Raw genomic sequence first — 27,913 nt, 5'->3', positions numbered from 1 at the left:
GGGTTTCCTTTCCGTTCAAATTTATGGGGCAAAAACAAAAAAAAACCTTCCCACATCTCCCTAGGGCCTAGAGTTCTCTAGAAAAGCTCCGAAAGAAAAGTAAAGTAAGAACCAACACTCATACCTATCAGCTCCCCTCACAAGAATTGCCTCTCTGCCTGCTCTGCTGGAACAATGACATCTAAACCTCGAAGATAAGTACTTTTTAAAGAAAAAGAAACCTTCCCACGTTGCCCTAGGGCCTACTTCTGGTTCTCTAGAAAAACTCCGAAAAAAAAAGTAAGAATGTTGATTCTTAACTATCAGCTCTCCTCACAAGAATTGCCTCTCTGCCTGCTCCGCTGGAACTAAGATACTGCCAACATATCTCCTGTTCCACGAGAGGTCCAAAAATCCTCAACCACTGCTACACAAATATCTCTGCTGCTCTATTGCCTGCCCACACTTTGGCAAATCAGGCCACAAGGCTATGCTCCTGCTCCTGGCTTACAAGCAAAAACTGCAACAGAAGAATCCAATGAAGAAAGTTGTGCAATGTTGATCTGAGGAATTGGATGATCTCCTCTGGGACTGCTTTGAGTTGGACTGGTCAATATTTAAGAACTTGGTGACCAACCTGAATGATTTTGCCACTACAGTAATGGACTTCATCAGTAAGTACGAAGAAGACTGTGTCAAAGAAGCAAATCGATGTGTTTCCCAACCGGAAACCGTGAATGAACAAAGATCTACACTGCTTGCTGAAGCCCAGGTCTGAGGCGTTCAATTTGGATGACCCTGACTTGTACAAGAAATCTACTGAGACCCATCAAACATGCCAGGACACAGTACCAGACCAAGGTAGAGTCCCAGGCTAGCCATATGGACACCCATCAATTATGGCAAGGTCTGCAAGACACAGTCAGTTACAAGATGAAGGCATTTGGAATCATTGACACCAATGCACCCGTCAATGCATTCTATGCCCGTTTTGAGCAAGAGCTCAGTGAGCGGACATCTTCCGCCCTGGAAGCCTCAGCCAAACCGATATCCAAGGTCACCATGCAGATGTCAGATTGGCTTACTTGAAAGTTAACCCATGGAAAGTGATTGGCCTGGATGGGATAACCAGACAAACTCTCAGATCCTGTGCAGATCACCTGGCGGGAGTATTTCCAGACATCTTTAACCTCTCCTCACACAGGTCTGAAGTCCCTACCAGCTTCAAGAAGATGGTCATCAATCCTGTATCAAAGAAAAGCTAGGCAGCGTGCCTTAATGACTTATCACCTGGTGGCTTGACATCCATCATTATGAAGTGCTTCGAAAGGCTAGTCATGATACAGATCAGCTTTGGTCTCACTGGATACGTTGCAGCTCGCCTATCACCTCAGCAGGTCCACAGCAGATGCTATCTCCATGGCTAGCATTCAAACCTGAAACACCTAGATAACAAAGACACTTACGTCAGACGCCCATTTATTGTCTACAGCCTTTAACACCATTATTCCTACAAACTCATCTCCGAACTCCGTGGCCTGGGTCTCAGCTGCTCACTCTGTGACTGGACTTAGACTTCTTAACCCACAGATCGCAATCAGTAAGGGTAGGCAACGACACTGCATTCATAATTATCCTCAGCACCTTATTATACTACTTGTGTATTTACGGATGTGACCAAATTCCGCTTCAATTCCATCTTCAAGTTTGCTGATGATTCCAAGGCTGTGGGTTGGATGGCAAACAATGATGAGACAGAGTACAGGGGAGAGAGAGCGAGAATCTGGTGAAATGATGGCAATCTCCCCCTCAATGTCAGTAAAACCGAAGAAGATAGTCATTGACTTCAGGAAGCATAGTGGAGGACGTGCCCTTGTCTAAAGTTTGAAGTTTATTTATTAGTCACAAATAGGCTTACATTAACACTACAATGAAGTTACTGTGCCAATCCCCTACTCGCCACACTCCACTGTCTGTTCGGGTACACTGAAGGAGAATTTAGCGTGGCCATTGTGCCTAACCAGCACATCTTTCAGACTGTGGGAGGAAACCGGAGCATCCAGAGGAGACCCACACAAATATGAGGAGAACTGCAAACTCCATACAGACAGTGACCTAAGCTGGGAATCAAATCCAGATCCGTGGTACCGTGAAGAAGCAATGCTAACCCCTGTGCCACCATGCTGCCCTATATCAACAGGGATGAAGTGGAAATGGTCAAGATTACCCAAAATGACAACTAGTACAAATGACTAGGGCAAATATCCCTAAGATCATAAGCAAAGAGATGCTGAAGCACACCCATTCAGGTTAAGGAATGGGTCTGTCTGAGGCAGGAAAGAGAAGTTCTTTACTGGGCAATTAGGTCAAGAATCCTGTCAGCCAGTGCAGTGCTTGTAATGCATTTCAAGTCAAGCCAGCTAAAGAGCTACTCAAACAACCTGTTCAGACCATGGATGAGGCTGGAAGAACTGTTCATTCTCTTAAATTTGTTACAGCTGGCTACTATTCAGACTATTAGGAATTAGAGAAGCTGACATTAACGACTGCCCTGTGACTGTAGAATGCTCATTTACCATGGCATTCCTGATATTGTGGTGAGTGACAATGACTCAGTTTCCAAGTGACGAGCTCAGGCATTTTATGAATGATTGGGGAATTCAGTACTGCACATAATCTCCATCTATTCCCAGTCAGATGGAAAGACAGCAGTGAAAATTGCCACAGAACCATCCAACAATAGAGTAGATCCAGCAATACAAGAATGGAGAAAAACACCTACTGAAGACAAAAAAAGTAATCCAGTTCAGCTATTAACATCCCAATACAGTCAACCTACTTTTCCAAAGCTAAAATAACTATTGAAGCCAGAATTAGTAACAATTGAGTGACAATCAAAGTGAAATAACAGAATGCCACATTTGGCTTTGCTAAAGCTGCCAAATTGGGGCCAGGGCTGAGAGTTGCAGATCCAGTCAGACTGCAAATATTCAATGCTCTCAACAAAAGTTAACCCACCTAGAAACTTGGGACTTATGTAGAGAAGTTGTCAACTTTATAGCTTTGTCAAAATGAACAGCCAAATATATCATAGACATACAGGTTCGATTGGAGAATATATCCTTTCACAGCAGACAACTGATGAGGATGATATGATTTCACTAGTTGTGCAAGGAGCTGAGTGACCATCATTCCCAGAGTTCACCTGGACCCGACAAAGGCAATGGATTGACACCAACAGTTACCACAGCAGCAACATTTGGCATTCCCTGGAGAGGCTTCCTTACCCCAAGAATGAGTGGCTGAACAGCCAATAAACATCTGCATGAGAACTCTTAGGAGAACTGAAAGCATTAAAGATTGTGTGCAATATGTGTGTTGGGACAAGAATGAAGAAACTGTTTTATGTGAGTGATGATTGTAGGCCATGTGCGTGCAAATGATAGCATATACAGCTTGCTTTTTAATTTTTGAAAAGGGAACTGTTTGCACTTCGGCATCAGAGGCATGTGACCTCTGATTTCAGCTTTTGTGTACAAAGACTTGAGAGCAGAAGTCATTTCATCTGTGGAATGCGTGATAATCCTGGACAACCATATCTGCAGAAGTGCCTGCAGCTTCGGCAACTTCAGCTCTAAGTTGCTGAGCTGGGCCTGCATTGCAGACATTGCATAGGGCATCATGGAGGGAGAAGAGATATTTGAACAGTTGGGTTGGGCAGAACTTTAAAATTGATGAAAGGTCAGGGGCAGAAGGGTGTGACTTTGAGTCAGGCAAGTAAAGGGGAACAGCATGTAATAATGGAGGAGCTTCAGTCTCTGACTTTGTTCATGATGTGTGGATGAGCAGCAGGACTGAAGTGGATGAGCAGACTAACTATGCTTCATGGTAAGCATTATGTATTGTTAACCAAGGCATCTGTGTAGTGTGTTACTTGATTACATGGTATCGTCATCAGAGGCATTTGGGAGATTTTCCTCTTTTCTGTCTTAGACTGTAAGCAAGCAAAATCTATCTAATTACGCTCCCTTATCTTTGCTATTAAAGTGAGCTGACCAATTTAGTATGTAACAACAAATAATGCCATTCAAGTGGGAGAGTGAAGAGGAATGTGGTACTGATACTGAAGACTGCATATTCAGGGGATAATACTGTTCTCTGCAATTGAAAACCAAAATCACGACAGTGCCTGGCGCCAGGTTTCTGGGTAACTGCTTGGGACTGGAGAGGAATCTGCTATTGGAGGGGAGGATCTGGTGGTCGTGATCCATGTAAGTACCAAAGAACTTGTAAGACTGTGAAAAAGCTTCTGCATCGAGAGCACTTAATTAAAGAAGAGAACCTCTGAGATAATAATCTCTGGATTATTACCTAAACCGTGTGAAACTTAGGATAAATAGGATAAACAAAATTAGAGAGCTGAAATCTTGACTCAAAGATTGGTCTGGGCGAAGAGACGTTTGGCTCAAGGTGCACTGTGGAACGTAGGGCTGTATTACTGGGGTTGTTTACACCTGACCCATGCTGCTACCAGTGTTCTAGTGAGCTGCATAACTTGGAAAATAGAAGGACTTTTAACTAAATAGTGGGGCCCAGGGATCAAATTTGGGAAGATGTGGTGGCACGTGTGCGTTGACATCAGAATAAAAAAAAACTTCTTTTCACAAAAAGCCCAAATGACTTGGATTGAAACACCTGTAGGGTTGAGAATAGGAAAACTCACTGAATAACATTTTACAAGGTAAAATATAAAACAGCTTTTAAACAACTTATGGTTAGGACCTAGAATGCAATGCCTGAGAGGATGGTGGAGATGGATTGAGACATGACTTTGAAAAGGGAATTGGATGATTATTCAAAAGAAAAAAAATTGCACAGGTCTGGGAAAAAGTTGAGGGAGAGGGGTGAAAAGGAACTAATTGAGGTGATCTTGCAGAGAGTCAGTATGAGTCTGATGGGCCAAAAAGCTTCCTGTACTGTAACCATTGCCCAATTCTCTGTTCCTTTCACCTAAGGCTCTGCATCCAGGTGATATTTGTGTAACATTTTAATGTAAATGACATATGAATCACTGCTGACATAATTGTTACGGACACGAGGGCGATGTGAATTAAATTATTGCTGTTGCTCTCTTCTGCCTGTGGTACTGGTAGTTTAGTTAAGAATGTATTTCTCTTTCTCAGTATCCTTTTGAAACAGCCCATAGTTTGTCTCCCAACTCTGGTTTATGGCAGCCAATATTAATGATAGTTCCACAGAAGAATGGAGATTTATTAGTGCATTCAAAACAAAAGGATGAATGGTGACACGCATTCACATTTGCAAGCACACAAGGTTTAAAAGTGGAAAAAGAAAGCTGGAGAAGTTACAAATGTGAGTTTCTTTAAAAAAAACCAAAGGTAGAGGCATTGATTCATGTGAATAAAGTTCAATGAAGGTTCTTTCAGCTGCTTTGGTGGAATTCCTGGTCCTAAAAAATTGGTTATAGGTTACAGTTAAATAATGCAACAAAATATTGTATCCTAGAAATTAGTTCGCTATGTATGCAGAATATGGGTTTCTTTCTGGAGATCAGATTTTGAGAGAGGTGGAGAACCAAGATAGGCTTCTGGCCTAAAGTCTTGTTTTCTCTTTTGTGTTGAAACCTGAGTTTAAAAGTTGTACAATTGAAGCAATTCAATAGCACAAGTCTCGATCATGTGACAGGATGGTTTCTGGTTGAGTTCAGCTGAGGATGAAAAGGTGAATTTAAATGAGAATATCGAAGAGGAACAAATTTTTAAGATTTTTTTCCTTGTTTTCTCATATGACATGTTCAGTGGGTCAAGGTAGTTTCTCTCTACATGGAGAGTATGTTGCAACTTGGAGCTCTGATTCTAGAAAACACTTCAAGCCACATTTGCACTTGATTTCAGAGTCAATTTAAGAATTTACTCTTAGATGTGGTGACAATAGTAAAGAGCACAAGTAATAACATTTATGCAATACCGGTGCAGTCTTGGCAAAAACTGAAAACCGATGAACTCCTGACAAGATAACATATTGTGTTAAGACTTTTAACAAGTTTGTGAATACTTCAACTTTCAGTGCGGCATGTGGCGTGCAAGTTGGTCTCTCTGTGCGACTATATTGATCCCACGGAAGTGACATTGCAAAGACAAATACTGGTGAGTTTGAGATGTAGAATCTTTTAGATTATTGGGAAGGTGCTTTTATGGATGGGACAGAGGTGTTTAATTACAATCAGTAATTTGCCTTTTCTGGTAAAATGGCGACAGTTCCGATTGCAGTGATTATGAGATTTGCAGTGGTTTGATACAATTACCTTGCTTGGTTATTTCAGAGGGCATTAATAGTCAACCAAATTGCCGTGGATCTGGAGTCACAGGCCAAACCAGGTAAGGGTGTGAGGAAGCCAGATGGATTTTTATGACAATTGACCCTAGTTTGAGACTTTTAAGTCTAGATTTTTAAAATTGAATTCAAATACCATCATCTCCTGTGGTGTGCAAAATCACTACATCGCTGCCTCCCTCCCCCAGGTGCATAAGTCTCATGCATACGTCCAGGGTGCCAGTTTGTTGCCCTTGATGGATATTGCTATTAGGAAAAGTGGGATGTTGACCAGGTCCCCACTTGGAGCTGTTTAATTAACCCTTCTCAGGAAACAATGTGATTGCTGAAGTGTCATGCATGGGCCTCTAGTAGATTGAATAATAGTTGAGATGGAGCATTAAGTTGCCTAGTACTAATAGAAATGAAGTGCACGTCACGTGATGCCTGACTCATTGCAGAATTGTAAATGGGTTCCTTCGTATGTCATGGGATCCAAATTTGCATCTTCACTACGACCCCCCCACTTGAATCAGTAGAAATTCTTGCTTTCCATCTGAAGTCCCAAACTATTTAAGTCCCTTGTTACTTTATATTAACAGTAAATTTAGGGTGAAAAAAACATTAATAAATGCCCCAGAGGAAATTCTTTTCTACCAATAAGCCTCCTTGTGCTTGGGTAGTAAGTGAAATCATGTTATTTTCTGGCTGTTAGTAACCCAATTACGCCAGGCAATCAAGTTAAAATCAACAATTTCTATTCCCTCGTATTGTGAATAAGTCTAATTTAATCAGTCCTTTATCTTCGTATTGTAACATTTAACAGAGATTGAAGTGTTTAGGAGTCCCCATTTAGAGGTAGGTAAATAGACCTAGAGGAATTTCATTTCAATTGGTAGTCTTTGAATAAGAGAAGAGTTGGAAATGGAAAAATATTTTAAAAAAAACAAGTGACCTCTTTTTGAGTTTTAGTGGAAATGAGCTGACTACACTCGACTTATTAAAGGTGGAAATCATTGATGTGGTTTCACAAAGGAAAGGTTTGGAAATGGGAGATAATTACTTTAAATGTCTAAGTATATCTGGTATGTTCCAGGTGTGCCATATTGTGTATAGGAATAGATTGTATGGAGTTAGGTATTAGTTCTGGGTTTATCCATGTGATTTTTTGCTGAAGCAGTTAATTAGATCCTGGGAGCAACTTTGGGAAGCAGAGAGAGAAATTTGCCAGAAGCAAAGGGCAATCAAAAATCAAGTGTATATGATTTGGAGTTCTCCGAGAAAGCAGAGAGCCATTCTTGATTTGGGGTGTCCACAGTTGTGACAGGATTCAGGATTTGTGGAGGGTTGCACAACTGGATGCTATTGGAAGGACCCCAAGAAATCTCTCAACTCGGAGAATATTAGGAACACTGCAGAGAATCAAAATGAATTTATGAAAACTGAGGCATACTTTTTTTTTATCCCAGGACACGTGAAGGAAACTTTAAGATCCTGTAATGTAAAGGGGAATTTTGGGTGGAAATAATAATGAAACCGGGAGATCTTGTTGACGTCTTTGGGCTAAAAAGAATTGCTGATGCCAAAATATAGCATTATTAGTAGTGCTTGCTTTGTTTTGACTTTTTTGCAGTATTTTATTTGAGAAAATATGTGTGGCCTACTGCTTTCAGTTAATACCTGGAACTTTGAAGTTCTTTTTAAATAGTAATGGTGTTCTCAAGGTCCACTGCGAAAGGCATTTAATTTATGAATAGCTAACATAAGACATTGCTGCTTTCTTTTTCAGATGTTCACAAAAACTGGAAGAAGCTGGTTGGACTGTAGGAAGCCTTTACTGGCAGATAGATTTTTGAACTTGGCACTGACGGTACACTGATTTTATCATTTCATAACTTGCTTCCTACATTTAATTGGGTTCTCCTGGAGTACTATAATCTGCAGCATGAGAGGATATACTTTGGTCTTTAGAATAGAAAAGTAGACAATTTGAAAACTGTGTATTTTGTAAATGTCAATCTTCAGAAGGACTTGGATATGCTTGCACAAGGAGCAGAAAGTTAGCATATAGATTAGGAAGGCAAATGGCACGATAGCTTTTATTTGCAAGGGAATTGGAGTACCAGAATAAAGAAAGCTTGCTACAACTGTACAGGATTTTGGTGAGACTGCATCTGGTGTACTGAATGTAGCTTTGGTTTCCATACAATGGGAAGAACATACTTGCACTGGAAGTAACGGTTCGCCTACAGTGAAAGGCTGAGTAAATTGGATTTGTATTCCCTGAAGTTTAGAAGAATGGGACGTGATCTCAGTGAAGCATTCAGGATCCTGAAGGGCTTGACAGGGTAGACACACAGGTTGTTTTCCCTGGTGAGTAATCTTAAACAGGGGCTCACAGTCTCCAGATAAAGGACAATCATTTAGGACTGAAATGAGAAGCCATTTCTCTTTTCAAAGGATTGTAATTTTTGGAATTCTCTAACAGTGTTCTGAATGTTACAGTGGATCCATTTAAGGCTGAGGTCAACAGATTTTTGATATGTAAGCTAATCAAGCGATAGCAAAATGGACAAGAGAATAATGGAACGGGCTTGAGGCTCCTTATGGTCTATCCCCACTCCTATTTCCTATGGGCTGTAGAATGAGTAGAGGTAAAGTAGGCTAAATCCTATAAAGGTTCTGCAGAGATAAAAACACCTGGGAGTGTAGATATACAACACAAATCTTCGAAGATGCCAGAGCTAGTTTTGAAGGCTGTTTGAGATAAAAACAGAATTATTGATGAAATACAGGAATAAAATGTGGGGGAGGGGGAGAGGAATGTGCAGAATCAGTGAAGGGAAGAAATAATTTAAAGTACTATATGCACTTAAGGTAGTGCTCTCGAGTTGCACGTTCCTTTATAAGGACATCCCAGTAGTGCTCATCCCTGGAGAGAAAGGAATGAAATTGGAAGCGTGAAAAATGTAGTTGGGTATTTATTTTTTAACTTTGAATTACACCAATGCAAAATAAGGCATCAACTATTTTGGTACCTCCCAGATTTTTCTAACTTAGTTTAGGCATAAGATATTTAATTTTAATATTTTGTGATTAAGTGGTAGAAAATATCAGCTCCCTATATTCCTGCTGTTACTTAATTATCTTTTACATCTGGAATTATTCATAATCTGCTCCATATAGCAAGCTAGCACCATTAAAAGTTTCCTGTGTTGAAAAAGTGCAAGAGTATTACCATTAGCCATATTCATGAGAATATTGGTGACCAGCTTTCATGTAGTTATTAACAACAAAATGACATAAGTGAGTAGCACCCCAGAAAGATTTTGAGGCAATAATATTGAGAGTTGTGTTTACTTTCAGTGCATGTTTAACATTTCCTCTCCGGTTTTAATTCCATAATCTTGTGCTGATTTAAGACATTTTTTCTTTTTAGTGCTAGCTGACAAGCAAATTACTAGTAGCAGCCTTATATTTCCGATTTTCTTTACCACTCTAATGCAGCCCAATAGTTTGATTTTGATTAATTTTACTGCTCGTTGTGGTTAAAAATGACATTTGTGAAAGGTGTGTAAATACGTGAATTGGAATTTTGTTTTGTTATCATAGTCTGAAAACTTGTTCAAAAATCTGTGTTAGTGCTTAATATTAAAGATTTCACTTTCCTAATGGAATGGTGATAACATTTTGTATCTTTCCCCCCCAGAGTTTGGAGACCTTATACACAAGGCTTATTGACGGATGTGATGGCCGCTCAGATGTACATGCCTTTAAGAATGATGTTGAAAAGGACCTTTTCAAAATTCACTCCTTTCAAGCAGAATCAGTATGCGCACATCTGGCACTACTATATGCACAATTTTCTGTCCGATTGTGTTATTATTTTGTATGGGCACTGTTATCGTGTTCATTCCTGGGTGCGTTTGGCAGGGCCTGCAGAAAAGATTGGTAGTTTCTTGACAAGTATGACCAAACGAGCAATTATGGTTCCTGATCAGTGTAGGATGCTCTCTGTTCTGAAAAGTGTAAGGTGATGTAGTCGCAGTGTGTCTGAAAAGCTTACAGTATGAAGGCTAACCTAGCAATGTTCTAGTATGGTCATGACACAACTGCTTTTGCAGTAGTCATTGACAACCAACAGTATTTGTTGGAATAAAATATGCTACCTCTTTGCATATTTGATCAACATGGCACCACATCCATCTTGGATTATCTTACTTGCCATGCAGCCTTTTGGCCCCTTTGCACAGGTCAGCCTGGAAGATTTCTGGTGGTATATCCACTGGTGGCAATTACCAGAGATTGAGGCAAATAAATAAATATCTCATGGTAAAGTAAAATAAAACTGAAACTGGAAATCTGAAATAGAAACTAAAAGCTGGTTCATGGAAAGAATCAGATTTACAGTTCAAGGCGTTGATTTTCATCAGAACAGGTTCCTGGGTTAATACCAGCTGTGACGGGTGAGGCCTTTAACTGGGCATTAATGATTGCTTAATGACTTGAACAAGTGAAAGGGACAAAGGTCATCCGCATGTTTTCTTGCCCTCGGACTTGATTGGGGCAGAGGTGGAAAGATAATGGCTGCCAGCTACCATCCTCACGCCTGATTAAATGCCACCGTAACTAAACTCGCCACGGGGTGGCACAAGATTCTGCTCTGCATTATTTCAGTCAATATTCTAATTTTGTTTATGCATTCTGTTGACTTTTCTCTCCCCGTTGTTAGGCTGTGGCTCAGTGTGATCATAAGAATGCAGTGACTTGTATCCAGCGGTGTAAAGATATGCTACTCAGATTGCCCAAAGAGGTTTGTTAATGTATTTAACATTTATGTACTGGTTATGGTCACTGTAAAATGTCACTTTTGGCACTGTTGACAATGGCATTTTCCTGTGGAGCTTGGATTGAGTTGAGCAAGCCTCAGGGTTTATGTTTGATTTGATATTGAGCCATTTTTATCACTACCACAAACACATCTGAAATGAAATAGTTCAGAAAATTCGAATCTCATCAAGAAGTAACATATTCTGCTTGCTGAGAGTACGTTGGGATATTGAACCCAAAGTGAACATGCGTTTTTTGGAATGTTGATTTATGCCTTAAACAGAAGATATTATACAGTATATTCTGCATTTACACATTTTTATGTACATACTCCAACATCAATCCCTCAATGTATTTATAAGTCTGACCACAGTTTGTAAGTGCAGAATTGAGTATGAAGGAAAGCATCCACTATAACTTTGCAGTCTTGCAAACTGGGCAATATGACAAGCAATTAACAGAAAAAACCCTATTTGTCTCATGAAACAAGTAGGCCATTTGACCCATTGTGTCTGTGATGGCTGGAAAAGAGCTACCCAGTCTAACCATCCTTTCCCATTTTTGGTCTGAAGCCTTGTAAGCTGTAGTAATGAAGTTCGTATCTGAGTACTTCTACTCGGGTTTCTGTATCTGTCACCTATTCAGGCAGTAAGTTCCAGATTCCTTGCACCATTGGATGAAAAGATTTCTCCTCAACCGTTCTCTAGTCCTTATACCATTTACTTTAAGTCTGTTCTCTGGTTGTTGATTTCTGTCTCTGGCCAACATTTGATAGTTTTTGTTCTCATGGTATTAATCGCTTTCTAATCAATCATTCTTAAAACTAAATACATAAATTATTATGAAGGAGATTCATGCAGAAATCCATTGCATACTGTGGTTCTGAGCTTTATAATTGAGAGCGGCCTATCTGCAAATCCTAAAATCACGTAGTGCAATTGGCCTTAATGTTGCCAGGCTAGAGAAGTGACAAAGCTGCTAGAGTCTCCGCTTTTGATCATTATTAAGCAGTGAAAGGCTTTGTTTGCTGACACTACAACTACAAGGGAAATATAAGTTACATTTGCAGCGTCAGTGCCTGTGATGTCATGGGTGGTGTCATCACAGGCAGTTGCCTGTACCAATGATGGCACAGATTATCAAGGACAGAAGATGTGTCAATGTCAGACTCATCAGCCGCGCTCACAAGATAGCCCTGAACATCACCCCAGCATAATGCACCTTCAAGCACACTGTTCGTACTTGCAAAGACTCATATTCTAACCTACCTTCACATTCTAAACTGTAATTATCTTTACCAACATAGCCGTGTTTGTGAACCTAGCTCCACTCACCTGATGAAGGAGCAGTTATTGGAAAGCTCGTGATTCCAAATAAACCTGTTTCCTGTTTGTAATTGTTAATAGTTCTTGCTAATTGTCTTACTATACAAGTCAACAATATCCTTAATTAAACTTTATTTTTGATAAAAGCTTCTCGTGGGTCAGTTGAGTCACCTTAATGAAACCTCTCATGCTCATTCTAGCCAAATTCAGCATAAAACATGAGAGGTCAGGTGAGCTTCTTAGAACACCTTGAAGTATCCAATCTGACTTGGAACACTAAGAACTTTAAATTATATTAGTTCAACATGATAAATGTTGCATGATGCAATCATGGTCAGGAATAGGGTGCTGTGACTGTGCAGTCAAGCAAGTGTAAGGATCCAGCATGTATTGATGGAGGAGTTACTTCCTACCTGTGTGCATATAAACAAGATCTGCAGGGTGGATGAGATAGCAACATGGTGGATGAGATAGCAACATGGTAGAGGATGCTGTCCCCTTGGGTAGCAGAAAAAGAATTTGACGATGTTGGGTGCTGATGTAGTTAAAAGAATGGGTACTGTTCTCTGCAGCCCCAACAGGAATCCAAAGATTGCATTCCCTGCTTGCAGTCAGGGACGTCTCGTTGTTAGAGATGAATTTGGACTAGGAGGGGGAGGATCCAGTTGTGGTCCTTGTAGGAAGCAACCATGGAGCTACGTTTTTCTTAAAAAAGCAAATTATATTGAATAAGAAGAACATAAATAGGAACAGGAGTAGACCATCCCTTCAAATTTGCTTCCCCATTTAATAAGATTATGGCTGATCTAGCATTCACTAAGTCCACTTGCCTGGGTTAAGTCCACAACACTTACTTCCCAACTGATTGAAAACCTATCCACCGTGAAAGTGTTCAAGCGACATTCAGAGGCTCAAATGCTTCCATTGTAACAAAGTGGGACATATTGGGGAAGATTACTCAAAACTAAATGGGAGACCAGTTACAGGAGTAGGAAAAATAGCTCAAGAAAAGGAAATGGCTCTTTATTAATTAACTGATTAATTAAGTTTGTGAAAGGAATTATTATTTTTGGAATTATTCATAAATCACCTATTTGAGACCTAGATATCCGTACTCATAAATCACCTATTGGGGGATAGATTTCATCCCAGGCAATGATTTGGCTTTTGGGGGATGGTAATGCGATGACAACTGTACTGCAAACTGGCAGATGATCATGTTGTTCTTAACGAACCTTTGAAAACCATTGTGGACAAACATAAGACATTTATATCCACTAACACTCAGTTGAAGGCAAGCCTGGTGAATTTAGAAAATCAAATATCCACATACGAGCAAAGAATTTGCTACTGAGAATTGGTAAGAATAGTTGAGAATCATGGAATATGGCACACTTGGCTGAAGACTTACACTGTCTGAAGGATAAAGTTGATGAAGTCAACCTGTAGCAAAACTTGACCTTCAGTCGAAATTTGATAAACTGAAAGGATTGGAAATTTCTGTGATGTATTGGGAAACTGCTGAGACTACTAAACAGGAAAAGGCCCTGCCGCCGATTGCATTGACTCAAATCCACCTTATTAGTGGCGGCTTACAGCTAACAATTGGAGCATCAGCTGGGAAGTTGAGTGGCAAATGCAGATGCCTTAGGCAACCTTTAGCAGACATCCCACCGATGGTACCCAAAGTACAGGAGAAGGTAATGACTATGATTTTTCTGGAGATCCTTCCTGTGGCCACACAAAATATACATCTCTGTATGCAAAAGAACGCTGCACTCAGAAAAGTGAAAACTTGGCAGTGACTGGGCATGGGAGCAGAATGACCAGTCCAACCCCAAAACCTTACTGGTGTAGAAAAGAGTAGCCCCATGGAAGGGAGGCACCAGCAGTAGCTCTGAGACAGGGCTGTCGTGCTATACTGACTGAATTACTTCACTTCTACCCAGTTTTGTTCAACATGCAAATGCTGGCCAGGAGCCATGTTTGTTGGCCCGGAATGGACGCAGACATAGCGGTGCTAGTGGATCGGTGCCAGGAATGCCAGCAAGGACAGAAGTTGCCATCTACAGTTTTCCTACACTGTGGAAATGACCAGGTAGACTACGGACCTTGTTGCACATGGATTATGCAGTCCCATTCATGGGCTTAATGTTCTTGGTCATAGTGGATGCCCCTTCAAAATGCCCATTCACAATACATAGTGTGAAACTGGCAAACACGTCAGTAGTACAGAAACTTTGCACCTCATGTAATCTCTGACAGTGGACATACTTTTGCTGGCTAGGAGTTTACCCAGTTCACGATGTAGAATGGGATTCAATATATCAGGACACCATCATACCATCCGGCCATCAAATGAGTTCGGGAAAGAGTAGTCCAGACTTTAAAAACCAGGTTAAAGAAACAGCCAACTGCATCAATGGACACCAAGCTCTCCTGTTGCTTATTTATGTACAGGACAACCCCACATGCCTCTATGGGAATAACACCTACAGAATTACTCATGGGCAGATGCTTCCACTCAAGATTAAGTCTGCTACTTTTAAACCTAGGGGATTGGGATGACTTGGAAAAGAAGCAAGAAGCTCAATGCAGAGGCCACAACAGTAGTCATCGGGAGAGCAATTGGAGGCAGGTAAAAAAGTCTGAGTGAAGAATTGTGCAAATGGTCCTGCATGGTTACCTGGAACGTTGTCCAGGGTGGGGCCTGTACTTAGAAATACGTGTTGGAGAGGTCACCCTGATAAATGCCAGACATGTTGGGAGCCTTGCAATAACAATTTGTCCCTGAGCCGACTGAGCCCAGTAGGCTGAGAACTGAGTTGAATCCTCCCAGATTGGTCAGTCCCTCCTTTCCATTGCCATAGTTAGAACCTTGGATTCTAAAATGGATGCTGCAGCCGAAGCTATGGCTACTCCTCTGACCGAGGAATGGGGCAATCTAGAACTCTGACACTTACTGCGAAAGAAACAGGTGCCTATTTGACACATGTCTTCAACATCAGATGCCATGTTGGAAGATCTGGACCTGGCACTGAAATGTTGAAAGGTCAGGCCTCCTGGCACTCTGGATTCTGACTGTGAACCTAAAGCACTCTATGAACTGTAATCAAGCTTGAAAAAGAGAATCTGGTGAAGGGACACCGCCCTCTGAAGATTTATTTCTCATTGGGCCTTATAAATGGCCTATGAATGCCTTCTGGAGCACTGGCCTATCTATAACCTGCATAGCTTTCGCTGAGGTGCCTCCAATTGCTCAGAAGTTTGGTTACTGTACCAGCATTAGAATAGGTCTTGATGTTTTTATAAATTGCCTGCAAGGCAAATTAAAGCCTTGAATACAAAAGGATCCAATCCTGCCTAAAATAAGGCATCTGATCCTACATGGTGAATTCTGCGGATAAGACTCTGAAGAAATAAAACGCGATCAGGCTAGGGAAGAGTAGCTCAGTGTTGAGGACTTTATCATTCCCTCAGGGTCCTGAGTAGTTGACCCTTGTCTTGTGTGGTATGTGATAGTAACAGAGCTGTATTATGGCAATCCAGAAATATCAAAGATGAGAATGTTTGCTGGCTGCTTCTCAGCTGCCCTACATCCATAAGTGTGGCCTGGCAGGCCATGGGTATGCATGCATGTGGACTTTACTGGGTGCTGTATAGGTTCCACGTTTTCAATCAAGATGGATGCGTGCTTCAATTACGCCTAATGGGCTGCAGGATCTCTCAAGTTACAATTGAGTTATTACAACAGAGCTTCTGCACGGAATACCAGAAGTCCTGTTTAATGATAACGGCACAGCCTTTACTAGCAGTAACTTCCAGAACTTTGTGATCTCTAACGGTATTCAACACATCCGAACAGCATCCTATCACCCGTTGTGAAATAGACTAATGGAACGGGAGGTGGATACTTTAAAAAATGGCATGAATACACAGCACTCATTCATGGAAGCCAAATTGGTGCAATTTTTGTTTTCGAATGTTGGACTGCATCTCAGGCAACAAGAGGACTGGTCCCAGTGGAACTGTTTATGGGACAGTAGCTTTTCACAAGATTGAGCCGACTGTTTCCAGCTTGGTGGGTAGAGTGGAGTCACAACAAGAAAACCAGAAAAGAATCTCAGTTCTGAAACTTTTAAATGATCTCATTCATGTAAGGAACTTCAGAGATGGCCTCATTTGAGTCCTTGGGATCATTATGGATGGACTGAGGCCAGTATCTTACAAAGCTGAAGCCTAGGGCAAAACTGTAAAAAAAAAACATCTGGGCCATCTCAGTAGCACTGAGTCAATTCCCTTGTAGTTCTCACGACTGGCCATGGAGGTGGTGGCTGCCAGTGTCTATTCACATCTTGAAGCTATCTAAGTATAAGGCTGTCCAGATTGAGGACACAGACTTTTATGTGGAAGCAGAGGAAGTTGGCATCCTTGCTGAAGCAGACTGCTTGACAGAATCTGCATCAGTAACCTTGAGATGCTTCCTCCAGAAATGAATGCCATCAGTTCCTGCATCACCCCGCTCATCAGTTTAAAAAGCAATGAAGCAGTAATTTGTATACTTCTCTGTACTTTTGTGGCTTGCATTGTGTGATTGAGGCTAGGTGTGTTCTGGAGGGCAATAATGTCATTTGGGGTGGGGCTTGATGTCACTGGTGGGCAAGTCTTGACATCACTGGAGATGGATCGCCATGTCATGGAGAGTATGATATGACTGGGTGGGGAGGATGGCACAGAAGCAGAGCACTGGACCCCAAAAAAGTCTGCCTCTGGTGAAGACCAAATGCCAGGCAGTAGTTGAAGCAGCTAGTGAGTGAGTGAGCAAGTTCCATTTTGATGCTCATCGGCTAGTTCCATATTTGCTCACCTTAAGTAGGCCCATACATCGTAATATTGACCATCTCTGCCTACATACTAAGAACACGGAAACTTAGATTTCACTTGATCAATCTCAGGCTTGTTTCCAAAAGTTAATAAGCATGAAAGCAGTTGAGCAGTGATTTGTCATTCGTGTTTTTTTTGGTATTTCTGCAGCATGCATTGTGGATTTGAATTTATCAATTACAGGCTTGTTTTTATCACTTACAAAACACTGAAGCAATCAGTGGTGATTTGTCTGCTTGTTCATTTTTGGGTTGCTCTGGATTGCATTAGGGATTTGGATTCATTTATTACAGGCTTGATTTCATAAGTTTGAAAGCATTGAAGCAGAGGGCAATGATGCCATTTGGGAAGATGCTTGATATAACTGGTGGGTGAATGTTGATGTCACTGGGTGTAGAGCTTGACATCACTGGAGCTGGATAGTTCTCATTAAAGGGCTTTTGGTAAAGAAAGATTGGCCTTGGCAGAATTATTACAGACGCCATTAGAACTTTCTTGAATCTCAAAGGAAATTGGAACAAATGAAGGTTGAAGATGGATGGTATGGAGTGCCTCAATTCAGAAGTTGTTTTTGTGAATAAAAACTGATTGAGCAAAGAACTAATCCAAGGAAGATAACTAATGTATCAAAGTCACTAATGCAAAGTAAGAAAAGAACTGACATACCTGTGAAATGTTAGAAGGGTATATTTGAGTGAGTTAATTTAGTGTGCCTGTGTAAGAAAGTGTTAAACCTGAGTTAGATTCCAGTTAAACAAATGTGTTTACATGTATGGGAGTTTTGATTTAATTTCAAACTGTGTTTGTATTGTGATTTGAGAGATAAGATGTGAAAAGCGAACAGATGTAATGAAGGACAAGGCTGTTGCTTCACAAGTGGCCAACTTTAAGTTAGATCTGTTGAGGGTACCTTTTAATTGGACCTAAATCATTTTGGAGCTGAGCAGCTAGAGAGGAAACAATTCCCACAACTCTGCCAATAGCAGAAGAATTGAATAATGGGAAGAAAGCAAGTCCCAAGAAACTGAAGATTGGATAGTCCTAGAAACCAGAGAATGAAAAGAGAAGTGTCAGGAAGATTGAAGTCAATTGGACAAAATAAACTGGAATTTGAAAAAGGTTCTGTTCATTGGAATTTGAACATAAAGCAAAGAGTGCTGTCAGGGAAGATACAGATCCTGTTCCCAGATTCAAAATGATGAGCCAAGCCAAAAATTTAACAATTTGGTGACACATTAAATTAGCCTGTGAAATGACGGTGTTTATTGGCTGGCTGCATAGCTGTGAGATAGTGTAGAAGATTGAATTCACATGGTAATTCAAGACAGAGGGATACTGAAAGTTGAGTTTGAAATCTTGGAAGTGGATCTTTGCTGAAAACAGTTGAGGAAATTGCAGTAACTCTAAGGCCTCTGTCCCTTCACCAGATTCCATTCATTTACTAACTCTGTTTCACTCCTGAGTGCTTCAGGAACAAAGTCACAATCCAGAGTGTCAGTAGACCTGAGGCTCCCTGATTGGACAGGCAAGTACAGCCTCAATCATGGAGCTCATACCCCAAGCGGCCAACCGCTTGGGCCTCGTTGAAGTCATTACATGAAAGCATTGTTTGAAAGATGATTCTAAGATGTGTCTTTTTGATAATGGCGTTTGGAAACACACACGTGGAAGCCATTGTCCAGCGAGGCACCATCGCTCATTGTGTAATAATAATCTGGGGTCATTTGAGGAAAATTGCACAAGTTTAATTGGGCAGCACCTGCTTATTAGGTTCAGAGTGGTGAGTGTCTGACCACAAATGGCTCATTGCTTTCTTGGAACAGTGTGTTTACTGAGAATGTTATAGCATAAGATATGCTTTGTGATCCTTGTTTTTAAAATCGGCATATATTTGTGAAGATACAGGTGGGGTGAAGGAGTATGTAATATGGGGAGGTATTTTTTGGGTGAGTAGTCCTCTGATGGTGCTGGTGAGCTCTCATGCCACAATTATAGGTATATTGAAAGAAAAAACTATTTACAGGAGTTTCGTAATGCATCTGAGGCAAGTTGGCTTCTTTTCATCCCCCACAACATCAGCTGAGCATTTCAATCCAGGGTATTCCATTTAATTGCCTCCCCAGCACTTGTTGCAAGTCCAACTAAGAGGATGGCTGACACGAAGGCTGGCCTGAGAATCTCAGAAGGAGCCCTGACCTGAATTGTGGATGCAATGTGGAGGAGAGGCATGACATTCTGTACACTCAGGCTGGGAGAAGATCAACTGTCATAGTCAAGAAGCCCAGAATAGAGGCAATGACAGCTGTGGAAAACAATAGCCCCCTGCGCATCAAATCTAGGAAGATGAATGACCTTACATCATGTATAAGTCATCTTTTCAATTGTCAATTCTAACACTCACACAGCCCTTCCACTGGGAAGTCACCCACTGACACATACTACTTCATCTCTCCTGCAGCACCTCTCCTCATCACATCCCAGCACCCACTCACCTGCAACACATGCTGTGCCTGCTTACTATATTATTTGGCATGTGTCCTATTTATGTGCTTCCCATCTATTTCAGGAAAAGGTGGCACACAATGCAAAGGGGAGAGCCCAGATGATCTGAAGCACGGCCTAGATGAAAATCTTCTTGCCATTTGAGTGGACCCTGCAGCTTGCTGAGGAGCCAGAGGACTAATGCTGCGCGTGAGGAAAAGGTAAGGACCTACAAGATAAACATCCTTGTAGCAAACCTTGTGTGTTTTCTCTTCTGCCTTATGCTCCTAACTTAATGCCATCTCCCTTTCTTTGCAAGATAATGAGCGGGAGAATCTGCAAATTCGCCATTGGTGAAAAGCCAGGGCATTAGTTCTGTCAAATTTTCAGATACCCATGGAAAAGATGTCATAGGTGTCATGGCAACCATCAGTGCAGACATTAACACCTCAGTGTGAATTAGTAGTAGACAGACTTTTAAGCCACTAATTTGTAAGGACTTCACAGCAGGAAGAGACTGGTACATCTGTGAGGATGGCAGCTCATTGTTTTGTGTATTTTCACACTGACATGACATAGTTGTGCTAGTGTCATCCTGACTACAAGGATTGCACCTCTGGTCAACCCCACCACTCAACCCAGTCATGGATAGTTCTGTCAGCACACGGAATCTAGCAACTGGATTTTTGTGAGATCAGTGACACAGATCCTCAGAGTTACTCCTAACTAAGGAGGAGCTGCATAAGGAGATTTGACTCAATCCAGGTGTTATCAGCCTGATATTACCCTGGTGAATGGGAATTTGTGAGCACTCTTCAGGGGTCAGATGTTGCTAGTTGTTCTTTGAGGAGCAAGTCTCTTTCCTCCCTAGAAGTCATCATGATCCTCTTGCATTGTATAGTCCATAGGCAATTGCACTCTCCCATCACAGGAGGAATATCAGGGTTGCGGTCACACAGGTATTACTCAGTGAGGAGAGCCATCTCCCATGATCCGACTTAAGTGCCCTTCCTACTGGTAATTTGTGAAGCAGGAGACTATGGGTGTCGCCAGCTCTCCACTCCCTCATTCAGGCTGTCAAGGAAAGACCTCCCTACTTTTATATTCAATCCCCCTCGCTATGAAGGCCAGCATCCCATTCGCCTTCCTGACCACCTGCTGCACCTGCAAGCTGGGTTTTTGCGACTCATGCACAAGGACCCCGAGGTCCCTCTGCACCGTCGCCTGTTGCAGTTTTTCTCCACGTAAGTAATAATCCTTCCTACCATTATTCCTACCAAAGTGGACCACCTCGCACTTGCCAACATTAAATTCCATTTGCCAGTTCCTGGCCCATTCACCCAGCCTATCTGGATCCTTCTGTAGACTCTCCACACCCTCCGCGCAATTTGCCATTCCACCAATCTTGGTGTCATCAGCAAATTTCGACACCATACACTCGGTTCCCTCCTCCAGATCATCTATATAAATGGTAAAAAGCTGAGGCCCCAGCACCGACCCCTGGGGCACTCCACTAGTCACCAACCGCCAATCCAAATAGCACCCATTGACCCCCACTCTCTGCCTCCTATTTGACAACCAGTCCTCTATCCACGCTAACACCCTACCCCCAACTCCATGTCCCCTGACCTTCTGCAATAACCTCTTGTGAGGTACCTTGTCAAACGCCTTCTGAAAATCAAGAAAGACCACATCCACCGGCTCTCCTCTATCCACCGCCCTAGACACATCCTCATAGAACTCCAATAAATTTGTCAGACACGACTTCCCCTTAACAAAACCGTGCTGTGTCTGCTCTATCAAGCAATTCCCCTCAAGATGCCCCTCAAGATGTTATAAGGGGGGGGATTCTTGAACCTCTTTTTTGAAAACTGTGAGTCAAGGAATTGTGGTACAAGACAGAAGAATTTGAGTTACTGTGAGATATATTGTACAAGTTGGAATCGAAAATGGCTTTGGAAATTTCTACAAACTTTCTAAAGATAGGTGGTGTAAATTTGACTGGTTTACCGAAGCTAACTAAGAGTCACCAAACCGATTTGGCAGATAAATTGCACTTAGGATTACGTACACAGTTTAAAAATATCAATACAATTGAAAGTAAAAACTATTTTAAAAACATTTAAAATGGTTTTTTTTAATAGTAATCTGAAATGGCTATGAGACCAAGTTCTGCGAAAAGTGAGGCAAGTGAATTTGCAAAATTCAATTACAAATGAAACAATTTGAAATCGAGAGTGAAAAGGAAATATAGAACTTCTGAGGTTGAAAAGTGAATTTAAATAGTGGAAGAAAGAGAAATGAAAATGAAGAGGTTTAGGTGAAAATGGAAAAGTTAGGGAAGAAAGAAAAGGAGATATTCAGATATTTCTATCTTAAAATGCTGGTAGTTAAAAAGAGACATCTCAGTAAGGTGAGAAAGGACTTATTTCTAGACAGGAAATTAGGGAAATGTTTAAATTCATACAGCTCTTCCAAATTTTGTGGATATTGAAGTGGATTTTGAAAAGGTAGCTAAACAGATTACATGAACGAAAGGCATCTGGATATTACTTTTACAAAGTAGACTGGTAGATAGAGCTAGGGAGGTGTGTGCATCTTTGTCAGAAGAGGCACCAGTGGAGTGTGATGCAATAAATAAAGTTATCTGTATTGCACGTGAGTTGGTTCCTGAGGCGTGGAGTCAGAAATTTCTAATTAAATGAAAACAGCTTGGACAGGCAACCTATATTTAATTTGAGACAGTAAAGCAAAATAATATCAACTGTTAGCATTGAAGGTAGAGGGAACATAGTTGGAGAGGTGTTTCTTTAAGAATTTAAAGATGCATTTCCTTTGGTTATTAGAACTCCTGTGCAGGAACAAAAAATAAAATTGCTGGAGAGACAGAACTAGCAGATGACTTTTTTCTGCTTTCCTTATAAATCTTAGAAGATTGGAAGCAAAAGGAAAACAAGCAGTCAAGGAAGAGATGGAACAGTTGGGATTGACCAAGAAATGTCATCTCAGATCAGAATTACTTACGGGGCGAAAAACTGCAGCAGGCGACGGTGCAGAGGGACCTCGGGGTCCTTGTGCATGAGTCGCAAAAACCCAGCTTGCAGGTGCAGCAGGTGGTCAGGAAGGCGAATGGGATGCTGGCCTTCATAGCGAGGGGGATTGAATATAAAAGTAGGGGGAGGTCTTGCTGCAGCTGTATAGGGCATTGGTGAGGCTGCAGCTGGAGTACTGTGTGCAGTTTTGGGCGCCGCACCTGCGCAAAGATATTTTGGCCTTGGAGGGAGTGCAGAGGAGGTTTACTAGGCTGATACCGGAGTTGAGGGGGTTGAGCTATGAGGAGAGGCTGAATAAACTAGGCTTGTACTCGTTAGAGTTTAGAAGAATGAGGGGAGATCTCATTGAGACATATAAGATAATGAATGGGATGGATAGGATAGAGGTGGAGAGACTCTTCCCGCTCAAAAAAGACAGTAGGACTAGGGGGCACAGCCTCAAGATAAAAGGGGGGCGGTTTAGAACGGAGTTGAGGAGGAACTTCTTCACTCAAAGGGTGGTGAATCTCTGGAATTCTCTGCCCGTTGAAGTGGTGGAGGCTGCCTCGCTAAATATTTTTAAGACGCGGGTTGATGGGTTTTTGATAAGAGAGGGGATTAAGGGTTATGGGGAGAGGGCGGGAAAGTGGAACTGAGCAGCGACAGATCAGCCATGATCTTATTGAATGGCGGGTCAGGCTCGAAGGGCTAGATGGCCTACTCCTGCTCCTATTTCTTATGTTCTTATGTTCTTAGAATGCAGGTGCTGAGGATGGAAGTGACATTCAGAGGCCTAAGTGTTTCCATTGTAACAAAGTATGACATTAGGAAACATTATTGGAAACTAAATAGAAGAGCAGATGCAGGAGTAGGAAATGTAGCATGCAAAAAGGAAATAGATCTTTGTGCTTTAGCAGTAGTTTGGTACATATGAAACATCTCTGAGAAAGGAGTATGGAATTCACAAAAGTTCAGAGAATCTGTGAAGGAAGTCAATCTATTGAAGGTTCTGGATGTTTTGTTTCAAAGGGAGAAGTGTTCCCTACCTAACTCAACCAAATCAATAAGCAACTCAAATTTTGAGAGATACAATTAATTTTTGATGATGACTGATAGAATTTGAATTCCAGGTAATTTTATGTAGAGAATAGTATTGGTAATAGCTATTAATGGAAGGGATAAACCAGATTATTTGTGTGAAGTTAATTTAAGTAATTTCACACAACTTTGTGAAAGGAATTGTTAAATTGGGAATTGTCCCTAAATCTCCATTAGAAGGAAGATTTCATCTTGGGTAGTGCTTGTGGGAACAGTAATGTGATAACTGTATTGATCATGATGTTCTTAACAAACATTTGAGAACTATTGTAGACAAAACTGAGACATTTATTCCAAATAACAAGCAATTGAAGGCAAATTTGTTTAATGGAGAAATTCATTGTCCATATATAAAACAGACATTTACTGTTGAAAAGGGAAAATTGGTGAGAACTATTGAGAATTAAATGGAATATGAAACACTTGGCGCAGAACTTGATCTGACTAAAAGATAAAGTTGGTTAAGCAAACTATTAGCAAAAGTCGATCTTCAATTGAAACTTGATGCAAGTGTCGGGGAAAATCCATTGAATAAGAAAGGGAATTTCTGGTTATTCAGAATAATTAATTGAATGTGGAATTAAAAAACAAACCTAAGCAACTGTTGGAACTTTTTCACAAGATTAACATTGTGTTTATTGACCTTCAAAGCAATCTGGAGCAAATGAAGGTTGAAAACTGTTCGTGTGGAGTATCACAATTTTGTAGTTCTTTCCGTTAATAAAAACTGACTAGCGGATAATGTTGCAGTTGAGCAAAAAATTGGTCCAAGTAATGTTATGGATGCATTAAAGTTAGAAATGGACAGTAAGAAAAGAACTGAAGTACCTGCAAAATGGTGTATATGGGGATATATTTAAGTGAGTTTAATTTAGTGTGTCTGTCTAAGATAGGCTTAAACAGAAGTTAGATTCAGGTTTAACAGGTATTTGCATGTATGGGGGTTATGGTTTAATTTCAGACTGTGTCTGTTTTGAGATTTTAGTGCATGTGACATTAAGCGATAAATGGAAGGGGCTAAGCTGTTGCTTAGCATCCGGGGCTAGTTTTAAGTTAGACCCGTTGAGTTCGGTTTTTAAATGAACATAAGGTAATTGAAGAAGGAGCTCTCATAGACCCTGTTAGAAGGAGAAAAATGGACTAATGGGAAGAAATGAGGTCCCAAAAACTGAATGGATGATTCTACAAACCATGCAATGAAAAGAGAGGTCCTAGGAAGGTTGAAGTTAAAGCATCGAAAGGAACTGAAATTTGAACAATGTACTTACTATTCGTTGGAATTCAAGGAAATGCCAGAGAGAGTGCTCTGAGCTAATGAGACATGTTGGTAACCAAATGTCAAGTGGGGAACCAGGCAGCCTAGGTAAGACAACAGATTGATCTCAATACAATCTTTGATGCAGCAGTGTTCTATTGGCATAGCTGAGTACCTGAGAGATTGTGTGCAAGCTTGAATGCACATGGCAATTAAAGACAAAGGTATACTCGATGCGAGTTTGAAATCCTGTGAGTAGATCCTTCCTTAAAACAGCAGAGGAAAAATATTGCTTCAAAGAAGATTATAAGGCATTACTTTTTGAGAGTTCAGTTTGATAACACTTGTGTGGAAGCCAGAGTCTAATAAGACAACTTAATTCATAGAGTGATGATCTGGGGGATTTGAGGAAAATCAGCAGAGGTTTGATTGGGTTGCACAGTGGCACAATGGTTAGTATGACTACCTTGAAGTACCAGGGATCTGGGTTCAATTCCAGCCTTGGGCCACTATGGTGTATGGAATGTGCAAGTCCTCCTCATGTCCGCGTGGGTTTCCTGATGTGCAGGTTAGATGGATTGGCCAAGCTCAATTGTCCGTTATCAAACAAAAATGTGTATGTTAGGTGGATTGGTTATGGTGGATGCATGGGGTTATGGGAATAGGCCAGGGATATGGGCTTAGGCAAGGTGCATTTTTGGAAAGTCAGTGCATACTTGATAGGTCGAATGGCGTCCTGCACTGCAGGAATTCTACGGGTGGCATCAGCCACTTGGTTCTCGGGTGGACACAGTGGTACAGTGGTTAGCACTGTTGCCTCATAGCGCCAAGGACCTGGATTCAATTCCAGCCTTGGATTACTGTCTGTATGGAGTTTGTGCCTTCTTCCTGTGTCTGCGTGGGTTTCTTCCCAGTGCCCTGGTGTGCTCCCACAGCCCACAGATGTTTGGGTTAGGTAGATTGGCTATGGTAAATTGCTCCTTAGTGTCAGGGGAATTAGCAGGGTAAATATGTAAGATTACGTGGATAGGGTTTGGGTGGGATTGCTCTCGGTGCAGGTTTGATGGGCTGAATGGCCTGTCTCTGCACTGTAGGGGCTCTATTATTCTAGGGTGACATCTGCCACATGGTTTCAGAGTGGTGTGTGCCTGACCATGAATGACATGTTGGTTTATTAGGACTGTCTATTTATACTGAGAACATTATAGTTAAATATATTTTGTGTCCTTTGTTATTCTTGAGATTTGCCTACATTTTTCAGGATATAGGTGGGGTAAAGGAGTATTGTAATATAGGATGAATTTTTTCAGCTTTTGGCTAAGTGATATTTTGGGTGAGAAAAACAGTGAGTAGCCTATTGGCAATGCTGGTGAGTTTTCACATTGTATTTTTATTCACTTTGAAAAGAATGTGCACGAGTTTCATCATGTGCCCAAGGTAGGTTGACTCCTAGCCACCAGCCCCAATTTCAGCTGAGCACTTCAATTGGGGTTGTTCCATTCAACTGCCCCCCCAGGGGACGAGCCCCGGGTTTATTTTCAGTTACGAGTGGTGTGCCTCAAGGATCTGTTTTGGGGCCACTGCTGTTTGTAATTTTTATAAATGATCTGGATGAGGGTATAGCTGGGTGGATTAGTAAATTTGCTGATGACACCAAAGTCGGAGGTGTGGTTGATAGTGAGGAAGGGTGTCTTAGTCTACAGGGAGACTTGGACAAGTTGCAGAGCTGGGCCAAGAGGTGGAGGATGGAGTTTAATGCAGAACAGTGTGAGGTAATTCACTTTGGTAGGAATAATGGATGTGTAGAGTATAGGGCTAACGGTAGGACTCTGAATAGTGTGGATGAACAGAGGGATCTAGGTGTATGTGTACATAGATCCCTGAAAGTTGGGAATCAAGTAGATAGGGTTGTTAGGAAGGCATACGGTGTCTTGGCGTTTATTGGTAGGGGGATTGAATTTAGGAGCCGCAGCGTCATGTTGCAACTGTACAAAACTCTGGTGCGGCCGCACTTGGAGTATTGTGTGCAGTTCTGGTCCCCACATTATAGGAAGGATGTGGAGGCTTTGGAGAGGGTGCAGAGGAGGTTTACCAGGATGTTGCCTGGTATGGAGGGGAGGTCCTATGAGGAGAGACTGAGGGATTTGAGGTTGTTTTCCTTAGAAAGAAGGCGGCTGCGAGGGGACCGTATTGAAACATATAAGATGATTAGAGGTTCAGATAGGGTGGACAGTGATAGCCTTTTTCCTCGGATGGAGAAAGCTAGCACGAGGGGGCATAGCTTTAAATTAAGGGGTGGTAGTTATAGGACGGATGTCAGGGGTAGGTTCTTTACCCAGAGGGTGGTGAGGGATTGGAATGCCCTGTCTGCTGCAGCTGTTAATGCGCCTAGTTTGGGGGTGTTTATGGATGGAAAGGGTTTGGTTTAGGTTAGAGGGTCATTGTTTTTTAACTGGTTGGCGCAACATCGTGGGCCGAAGGGCCTGTTCTGCGCTGTAATGTTCTATGTTCTAACACTTATTCCAAATCCAGTCAAGAGTTTGGCTGCTCTGAGTTTCTTCGAAGGAGCACTGACATGAATGCTGAAAGTGATGGAGAGGCACGATGTTCTGTACTCTCAGGCTGGGATAAGACTGGCAAGTTCAGGAACCCGCATGGGAGATGGTGGCAGTGTTGTTAAGCAGCAGCTGCCCTCA

At 41.5% G+C, this 27,913-nt stretch overlaps 1 protein-coding gene across 1 annotated transcript in view; it reads left to right on the top strand.

Moving 5' to 3' along the window:
* Positions 1–27,913, top strand: part of tex11 (testis expressed 11) — a 146,662-nt gene that overhangs the window by 17,295 nt on the left and 101,454 nt on the right. The window contains exons 5-8 of the mRNA XM_080188019.1: positions 6,067–6,146; positions 8,102–8,182; positions 10,022–10,141; positions 11,045–11,125. Of these exons, the coding sequence (XP_080044145.1) occupies positions 6,067–6,146; positions 8,102–8,182; positions 10,022–10,141; positions 11,045–11,125 (362 nt within the window). The remainder of the gene's footprint in view (positions 1–6,066; positions 6,147–8,101; positions 8,183–10,021; positions 10,142–11,044; positions 11,126–27,913) is intronic.

This window comes from Carcharhinus amblyrhynchos, chromosome 4 (genome assembly GCF_965287045.1).
Source record: "Carcharhinus amblyrhynchos chromosome 4, sCarAmb.v2.hapA, whole genome shotgun sequence".
NCBI lineage: Eukaryota > Metazoa > Chordata > Chondrichthyes > Carcharhiniformes > Carcharhinidae > Carcharhinus > Carcharhinus amblyrhynchos.
This window is presented reverse-complemented; position numbering and strand designations above follow the sequence as displayed.